The sequence below is a fragment of the Podarcis erhardii genome, assembly GCF_964252035.2.
Source record: "Podarcis erhardii genome assembly, chromosome: 3".
NCBI lineage: Eukaryota > Metazoa > Chordata > Lepidosauria > Squamata > Lacertidae > Podarcis > Podarcis erhardii.
The window spans coordinates 117,805,131-117,814,932 of record NC_138507.1 but is presented as its reverse complement, the minus strand read 5'-3'; the positions used below and the strand labels follow the sequence as shown (position 1 = coordinate 117,814,932).

Genomic DNA, 9,802 nt, shown 5'->3' with positions numbered 1-9,802 from the left:
TTCATTCTTCCTCAAGGCACTCAATTACTCCTAGTTATCACTACCACTGAACTACCACTGCTGTTGTAACTACTACTACAAACTCTCCCAGTGCCCCAAGTTATCTGAAAAAGTCTCAGTTTCCTTGATTTATTTCTATGCAACTTTTCATCCTCATGAATCTCAAAGCAGCTTCCAAAGAGCAAATAACTGAATAGAACATCACAAATCATTTAGAATGATGAACAAATCAGTAAAACACTATTAACAAAATAACAACAACAAAAATCAAAGCAGCATAATCACAACAGAAGTCATATTATGGGATTCACAAAGTACTACAGCATTCACAATCTATACAACAATCTTAACAGCATTAACAAAATAGCAAACAAAAAAATAAACTAAATCCTTTTGAATTCATACACAAACTCTTCTCAACCCTCATGACTTCAGCTCATTAAAATACACATCAACATCTTGCCCATGGCAGGAACTCCTTTCTGAAGGTTTATTGGGTTGGATGTGGGGCAGCACAGGGGAAACCAACCTCCCTCTGATGACAGACAAGGTTTCTCCTCCCTCCCAGTTCTTTCTCTGGAAACAGCTCCCTTATGAAGGCTCCTAGGAGTGGGTGCTGTTGACAGTTCCTGGCTATCTGCCCAGGAAATCAGAAATGCAGAGAGAAAGAGCTTTTCAGTTCTTTTATTTGTCCACAGGAATGCAAGAAGACACAGGGAAAACCTTACAATCAAGCCAACATTGCTCGGAATAACGCTCCACTGGCCCCCTGGCTGTTTTGTTGTTGTTGTTGTTGTTGTTTAGTTGTTTAGTCATGTCTGACTCTTCATGACCCCATGGACCAGAGCATGCCAGGCACTCCTGTCTTCCACTGCCTCCCACAGTTTGGTCAAACTCATGCTGGTAGCTTCGAGAACACTGTCCAACCATCTCGTCCTCTGTCATCCCCTTCTAATTGTGCCCTTCATCTTTCCCAACATCAGGGTCTTTTCCAGGGAGTCTTCTCTTCTCACGAGGTGGCCAAAGTATTGGAGCCTCAGCTTCAGGATCTGTCCTTCCAGTGAGCACTCAGGGCTGATTTCCTTAAGAATGGATAGGTTTGATCTTCTTGCAGTCCATGGGACTCTCAAGAGTCTTCTTATGGAGCTGGAGGAAGCTGAGGCTCCAATACTTTGGCCACCTCATGAGAAGAGAAGACTCTCTGGAAGCAATTAGACCCCTCCTGCTGCTTATGGTGGCTGCTAAGGGCAAACCGCCTTTGGGCTCCTTGTTCTGCAACATGCAGAGCATGTCTAGTTCTCAGGGAAGGACGGGGGCTCTGGAAAACTCTCCAGAGAGGGCGAGTCACTTGGCTGCTGCACGGATCTGACTCCTGCCTCTCTGCACTGCTCCAGTCCTTCATCACCCATTATTTCCCAAATCCTCCCTCTCTCCTGGGGTGTGACCTGTCTCAAACCACCAGTCCAACACATTATTCTCTCCCCCTTTGCCCTCACTGGAATGCTTCTGCAGTCTCTGCCTCTTCTCATCAGCAGTCCAGTCCCTGACAGGTGGAGGATGAGGCAAGGCAGGTGGAAGCAGATATTGCCTGATGGACAGCACCAAGTCTTTTCCCCCTCACAGTACTTCCTCTTGTTATTATCCCAAGGAAAAAGGGCGCCCTAAATTCTCTTCTAGGGGTGTTTTATTTTGGGGTGGGGAGGAGTAGCATCTTTTCAGTTTTTTAAAAAAGTATTTCTGTACCACTGTACCATAAAATACATGGTAGGACTCAACCCAATGCCTTCAAAAGGAGATTCTGACTGAACACCAGTAAGAGCTGTTTGACAGTGGAATGGTCTCTCTCAGGAGACAATGGACTCTCCTTCCTTGGAGGTTTTCATGCAGAGGTGGGATGGCCATCAGCCATGGATGCTTTCACATTGAAGCTACAGGGAACCAGGCAGAGGGCCTTCTCAGTAGTGGCACCTGCCCTATGGAACGTCCTCCCACCAGATGTCAAAGAGAACAGCAACTACAGTCATACCTTGTGTTGTGTTTGCTTCAGGTTGAGCATTTTCAGGTTGCATCCCACGGTGACCCAGAAGTACCAGAAAGGGTTACTTCTGCATTTCGCCGCTCACGCATGCGCATGCGCAGATGCTCAAAATGACATCACGCACATGCGCAGAAGCGGCAAATAGCGACCCGCAGACGTGCAGACGTGGGTTGCGTTCTGCTCATGTTGTGAATGGGGCTCTGGAATGGATCCCGTTCGCAAACAGAGGTACCACTATAGCAGACTTTTAAAAGACATGTGAAGGCAGCCCTGTTTAGGGAAGCTTTTAATGTTTGATGCATTACTGTGTTTTAATATTTTGTTGGAAGCTGCCCAGAGTGGCTGGGGAAGCCCAGCCAGATGGGCGGGGTATAAATATATTATTATTATTATTATTATTATTATTATTATTATTATTATTATTATTTCAATATCTTAGACATAAGTTGCCTTGAGACGGTGGTTTAGAAGGAAATTAGTAAGTCTAATATTAGAATGCTAGAATAAATCCCACTGGGGACTGCTCCCTGATAAACGGGTACAGGATTGAATGGCAGCCCTAAAAAACCTATATTCCAAGCTGGATCTCTTGTATCTTTTTGGAAGAAAGGCATGCCGCGTTCAGCAGTGATTATTCCTGCTGGGTGCTGCAGTAAGAGTGTATGTAAGAGGTAACCCATGTTGTTACCTTCAAGGAGGGGTCCCTCTAATTTGCTTGCTCAAGCACACAAAGTGGGGGGAACTGAACGCCCTGGCCAGAGATGGAAAACACACACTCTTTCAATGTGTGCTGGAGTTTGCACTCCTCTTTAGCAGCTGCTGCTGCGCTGGGGCGAGTAGAGTCCTCCGCTTAACTTGTGTCCGAGTGCAAGCGCCTCGGATGGGCGTCAGGGTGTGTGTGCAAAACGAAGCCACAACCTCCAGGGTGCGCGTTTTCCCTTGGGGAGCCTCCGCTGTGGGTGGGGAGGGCGCAGCGCTATGCACCCGCTCGGAAGCACGCTGCTACGTTGGTGGACCACTGAGAGTTCCGAGCAGCCACCTTCCGCCGCCTCCTGCTGCTAGGCTCGTTCCTGCTCATACTTGCGTGGGGATGTCTCAGCTGGGAAGCACGAAACCTTCACTTTTGAGAGATCCCTGCCCTGCTCCTGCTTGCATGCAAGTAGGAGCGGGATTGGGCAGCTCAGCTGAGGAGCGCCTGGCTGCCTTCAGGTGCTACTGGGGCTCTCGGATGCAGCTTTGGGCTGCCTCTACCTCTCCCAACCTCAGCAACTAGTCAGCCTGGCTGCCTTCAAGGTGTTGCAGGGGATCTGATGTGGAGGTGGGGGCTCCTTTAAACTGCTCCCTTGAGTTACAGATAGGTAGCCGTGTTGGTCTGCCATAGTCAAAACAAAAAATTCCTTCCAGTAGCACCTTAAAGACCAACTAAGTTAGTTCTAGGTATGAATTGCTGAATTGCAACTTATTACCAAACTTAAAACCATGGAGAGACCTGGTCTGAACAAAGACATTGGATTCTTATCTCATTATACATGACAAAGCCATTTTTCACCTTCTCACCCCTTGCTTTTTCCTGTAAGACCTATTGCAGTCGTTAAGAGTCGTCAACAGGCTCATCACAGCTATCTGCCAATCACCAATCTCCCACCACCCTTCTGAGTAATACCCCTCCCCACCTTCTCACTATATAGAAGGGTCTGGTGACTTCTGTTTCAGTGTATCTGAAGAAGTGTGCATGCACACGAAAGCTCATACCTAGAACTAACTTAGTTGGTCTTTAAGGTGCTACTGGAAGGAATTTTTTGCTCCCTTGAGGTGAGTGCAGCCACGAACCCCTCAATGGAAAGTGTGGCGGAGCCTGCACCTCCCCAGCTGAGCAGCCCCGATCCAGCTCCTGTTCCCGTGCAAGCAGCAACGCTGCCTAGCAGAGCATCCCAATCCCACTCCTACTGGCCTGCAAGCAGGAGCAGGCTGGCAGGAGGGTGGCAGTGACATCCCTTGCCTGCTCCCTTGCTGCCCCAGTCTAGCCTGCCCTCACTCAGCACCTCTGGAGCTAGAGGAGGGGGTGGTTGCTGTTGTGGCTGCAGCGGCAAAGGGACCCAGTGCTGGAGGGTGGCAGGTGCCTGCTCGCTTGCCACCCAGTCTGCCTTCCGTCACTCTGAAAATGGAAGTGTGGCAATCAAAACGAAAGTTATATTAAGAACAGAGCACTTTCTGTTGCCGAAAAAAGTTCGAAAACCACAACACTCATTTCCGGGTTTGAAGTGTTCAGGTTCCAAGTAGTTCGAGAACAAAGCTGTTAAAAAACCGAGGTACCGCTGTATTGCTCCACTCTCTCTCTCCACATGGATGCGCCAACTGCCCCTTCTGAACTAAAACCTTGGTAAAGGTAAAGAGACCCCTGACCATTAGGTCCAGTCGTGACCGACCCTGGGGTTGTGGTGCTCATCACGCTTTATTGGCCGAGGGAGCCGGCGTACAGCTTCCGGGTCACATGGCCAGCATGACTAAGCCACTTCTGGCGAACCAGAGCAGCGCACGGAAATGTCATTTACCTTCCCACCGGAGCGGTGCCTATTTATCTACTTCCACTTTGACGTGCTTTTGAACTGCTAGGTTGGCAGGAGCAGGGACCGAGCAATGGGAGCTCATTCGAACCTCCAACCTTCTGATCAGCAAGCCCTAGGCTCTGTGGGTTTAACCCACAGTGCCACCCGTGTCCCACTTGGTATTCGGGCTAAACTGCTGTGTTGGCACTTTGCAATGAATAAGGGGGTTTTGGGTTGCAGTTTGGGCACTCAGTCTCTTAAAGGTTTGCCATCACTGACCTATGGAGTCCTAGGGGGTTGGACTAGATGACCCCAGGGTCCCTTCCTCCTCTACAATTCTATGATTCTAAGTGGGCCACTCTCTCAAGGGGATTCAGCCAGGCTTAAATAGACATATTTCCAAAGAACTTTGAATCCCTCCCTCCCTCCATATGTAATATGGACTTTTTTAGTTGCCTGTTTCAGGGAGCTGAGCACTAATTTTGTGGGGAGCCAGGAACCAGCCCAGAGATTCTGATATTTTGCCAACATCATACTAGTGGGATTTCTTGTTCTGGAGTGGTGTTTTGATTGGTTAGTTGGCTTTTAGTCTGGGCAGAAGCATGCATAACTAGATCTCTTAGGGTAATGAGTTATTTTTTATGAAGGAATAAGAAAGCACATTTGCTAAAATTATTTCTGTTGATTGTTTATTTGTAGTAGTAACAGCTGAAAGGAAGGAAGAGATTCTTGAATTAGCAAGGATAGACTCGCACCATGCCAGATTCCTTGGAGCCCAAATTAACAGAGATGATTACTTGATATTAAATTTCTTCTGCTGATGATCAAACAATGGTCCAGCTTTGAAATCCCTCTCAGTTACTTCATTTTGCTAAAGAAAAGGGGAAGAAGAGGTGGTTTAGTCATGATCACACATATTGAGAAAACAGTCATACCTCTACTTATGTATCCCTCTGGATACGGAATATTTGGGTTATGGCCATGGCCTGTATACTTCCGAGTTTCGCCACACATGCTTGCACAGAAGCACGCCTCTATTTACATAATTTTGGGGGTGCGAACGGACCCCTGGAATGAATTAAGTTCGTATCTGGAGGGTCCACTGTATACATATATGTTACATATATGTGCTGGATCAGTTCCAGCAGTCATGCTCATGGCAGGCCCATTGAAATCAATGGGTCTACACCGAATAACATCGGATATCATTGTGCAATTAAATAGCTGCCCTTCACCCGATGGTCAAAGGGTCAATTACAGCAACTAACACTCAGAGCTCATCCACACTTGCACTTGTCCCATGCCTAGGAAGAGTGGGTCTGAGAGGTTTTCTGCTAAACATGAGATATCTTAATGGTTTTCTGCTAAATGTGAGATGTCTTAATGAGGAACACAGACTTCATTCACCTTTACAGCAGAGATACGAAAAGGTGCATTTTCCAATGCGAGTAGTTCCACGAGGGCAGAGGGCTAAAAAGCATCTACCACCAGAACGCCAACATTGCCTTGTACGATCCTTCCGTTGCATGTTTCCTGCACAGAGAAAAACAGTCCTGTTACATGGAACCTGTTACACGGAAGTCTAGAAGCATTCACACAAAGCAGAAAGGATGTTATCTTTATGCATAACACTGGTGGTGAACATTCGTTTTGGGGATGAATGGGATTTTTTTTGATGAATGGAAGCCTTTCTTATTGCTAGTCAGCATGAAACAAATAGACTCTGTAATAACAAGTCCCCATTAAGTAGCCAGCTACTCACTCATCACACTTTGCCTTTCTGATTTCTCTAGCTTTTGTTTAGAAGATATCTGAAGGCAGCCCTGTTTAGGGAAGTTTTTAATTTCTGATGTTTTAAAGTATTTTTAATCATTTGTTGGAAGCCGCCCAGAGTGGCTGGGAAAACCCAACCAGATGGGAAGGGTATATATATATAAAGATATTTATTTATTATATGCTCCACAACCTCTTTTCCATCAGACCTAAGAAAGAGCACCCCGTTCCATTGTAACAAGCACAAATGAAACTGATCTACTGCATATCCCCAATCACACAGTTCAAACTCTAAAGAAACAAAACCACACAGGGAAGAACACACTAGGTGATATCCTATTTCAGACAATTATCTGAAATATAGCCTTGATAATCAGATATCATCAGTGGCTTCAGCCATGTTTGAAGGCAGTACATCTTTGACGACCAGATGCAGGGGACAAGCTGGCCACCCCTGCTAGAAATTTCCAGTGCCGGAGAAAAGGAGGTAACTGTTGGAAAATTCCTTTCCACCTTTAGTTACAGACATGGAACTGTTGCATGTCACATGTCTGTTTACATTCCAGCACAGTCTGCTGGCAACTTCTGTTGTGTGTATAGCTTTTGCTTTTCTCTGTCTCTCCGTGAAGACAAAGGGAGAGACAACATGTTTCTTTGTCCTGATTTATGATTAATAAATCCGTAGTTGTAGTATGCTTCCACAAGCCTCACACCTATACTGTGTGCACAGTTCACTCTGCTGACATAGTGTGCCCTGGCTTTGAAGCCCGGGTCGCTGATTTACGTCAGAGCAGAGGCCGATGGGTCTTTGCAGTGGGACGGCTGGAAGGACACGACCCAGCTGGGGCTAGCCAGCTGGTCTTGTGACCCTCTGCGTGCCGACAACAACTACCTTGGTCTAACTCAGCATTCCTTCCAGAACGTATTAGAGAGTTTCAATGTCATGTCCAAGAGGACCATGCCTAAGAGCATGTACAGACTACTAATCACCATTGAAAATACTATCATTAGCTCATGATTCAGACAAGGAGAAGTATTTCTAACTGAGTTCAATGAAAGAGTGAACACTTCCAAAAGAAATGCAATTCCCGCCCACCATGTACGTTACAATCACCTTCATCCTCCAAAGCTTCATCATAACCATCTGGGTTTTCATCCTGAGGACCATTCAGATCTTCCAAAGCGTCTGCCTCTTGCTTCTCTGCTTGGTCCAGATCTGCTTCATCAGACTGGGCAATGCCAAAGAAGACCACAGCAAAGAAAAGACAGATGAACTTCATGGTTCTTCCAAGACTTGTTGTGTGCTGCTGAAAGGAGTCACAAGGATGAACTGGCAATGGTGATGCCTTCACAGAGTTCATGCCTATATATGCAGGTGGGATGCCAAGATGGCTGCCCTAATGGGGCGGGTTTCATTGTCTTTGAAGTAGCTCTCTAGAAAAGGGTGTGAAATAAAGATGAATATGGCATTTGAGATTACTTCACACTTTGCAACACAATTCTCTCTGATGTTGCCCCCAATCTGTAGGCCTTTTGTTCAGTGTTGCCATCTTTCCATTTGCACTGTTGCTAATAACCCTCTCGCTCCCCATATGCTTGCCTATTGATCTCCCCACCAGGCACCTGGCACATCCTTGCCATAATCTATGAAACAATATTTATTGTGATGGTTCTGGGCTCTGAGAGAAAGAGGGGGGTGTTTCTGGACACCACGCTGAAAAGGAAGCTGTCTGGAGTAGGATGGCCAGGTTGGTGAGGGGATCTCCTAATAAGAAATATTGGAATTCACACCCCTGATAAGAGTGCAATATAACACCACATATGGGATTAGAGATTAATGGCCGGTTTATCTTTGACGTTGCCTCCAAATATATTGGCCCTTTCATCAGAATTGCAGCACCTATTTACCTTAACCTCCTTCCCAATAACCCCCTGCCTCCCCATCTGCTGATCTGTTTCCTCACCATCATGTGGCTGAAACATCCTGATCGATCTATTAGTTCTTCAGGTATCTTGTTTGTCCTTCATCTTACCTTTTCCAGGTTAAAAAAAGTCCTATCTTTCCAATATTTTTTATTAGGAGATCCCTTCACCAACCTGGCCACCCTACTCCGGACAGCCTCCTTTTCAGCGTGGTGTTCAGAACAACCTACAATACCCAATCTGTGTAGATCAGAGTGAAACTATAACCAGTGCATTTTTCCCAGGGGGTACTCAAAGGTACGCAGTACCAGCACCTCTTTTTTGTTCTTACTCACTGTAACAACTTCATTGCAAGTTTGTTGTTTAGTCGTTTTAGTCGTGTCTGACTCTTCATGACCCCATGGACCAGAGCACGCCAGGCACTCCTGCCTTCCACTGCCTCCTGCAATTTACCAAGGTTCATGGTTCTTACATTCCAGGTTCCTATGCAATATTTTTCTTTACAGCATTGGAGTTTCCTTTAGCTTCCAGGCATATCCGCAACTGAGTGATTTTTCGGCTTTGGTCCAGCCGCTTCATCAGCTCTGAATCTACTTGTACTTGTCCTCCGCTCTTCCTCAGTAGCATGTTGGATGCCTTCCGACCTAAGGGGCTCATCTTCCAGTGTCATAACTTTTATATGCCTGTTGTCTTTGTCCATGGAGTTTTCTTGGCAGGGATACTGGAGTGGCTTGCTGGTTCCTGCTCCAGGTGGATCACGTTTGGTCCAAACTCTCCACTATGACTGGTCCATCTTGGGTGGCTCTGCACAACATAGCTTCTCTGAGTTATTCAAGCCCCTTTGCCACGGCAAGGCAGTGATCCATGAAGGGGTCATTGCAAGTACCAAAATCTATTTTTATGGAGGGGGTGGGAGAACACTGACTATAACGATTCATTATTTCTTTGTACCTGCTGCCTAAGATTAGACTATTTTAGCAGGCAATTGATGGCACCTGTTTAGCTAATAATGAGCTGAGATAATGAGATAATCTCACCTGTGCTGCTGCTAACGCAAGTTTTCCCAATATTGTATGTTTTTCTTTTTCTTTTGTACTTAAAAGCAGACTTATACATTTCCAGCTTGATTTTGCACTTGTTGCAGCTGCTGTTGACACACCCAGTGCCAGTCTTCCACCCCCTCTTTCTCTCAGAGCCCAGAACCATCACAATAAATATTGTTTCATAGATTATGGCAAGGATGTGCCAGCTGCCTGGTGGGGAGATGAATAGGCAAGCATATGGGGAGCGAGAGGGCTATTAGCAACAGTGCAAATGCAAAGATGGCAACACTGAACAAAAGGCCTACAGATTGGGGGCAACATCAAAGAGAATTGTGTTGCAAAGTGTGAAGTAATCTCAAATGCCATATTCATCTTCATTTCACACCCTTTTCTAGAGAGCTACTTCAAAGAAAATGAAACCTATCCCATTAGGGCAGCCATCTTGGCATCTCACCTGCATATATAGGCATGAACTCTGT

General features: G+C 46.1%; 1 protein-coding gene across 1 annotated transcript; it reads right to left on the bottom strand.

Annotated features, from left to right (window-relative positions):
• Nucleotides 1-5,256: 5,256 nt before the first annotated feature.
• LOC309338711 (uncharacterized protein) lies at nucleotides 5,257-7,754 on the bottom strand. Its single transcript, XM_081856026.1, has 3 exons — nucleotides 7,472-7,754; nucleotides 5,992-6,117; nucleotides 5,257-5,455 (listed from the first exon to the last, which is right to left on the bottom strand). The coding sequence occupies exons 1-3, from the start codon at nucleotides 7,716-7,718 to the stop codon at nucleotides 5,448-5,450; spliced, it is 381 nt and encodes a 126-aa protein (XP_081712152.1). The 5' UTR covers nucleotides 7,719-7,754; the 3' UTR covers nucleotides 5,257-5,447.
• Between the last annotated feature and the right edge of the window lie 2,048 nt (nucleotides 7,755-9,802).

Coding starts and splice junctions, on each gene's coding strand:
- LOC309338711 (XM_081856026.1), bottom strand. CDS start 7,718: ATGAACTCTGTGAAGGCATCACCATTGCCAGTTCATCCTTGTGACTCC. Junction 6,118..7,471: donor TGAAGCTTTGGAGGATGAAG/GTGATTGTAACG, acceptor TTCTCTGTGCAG/GAAACATGCAACGGAAGGAT.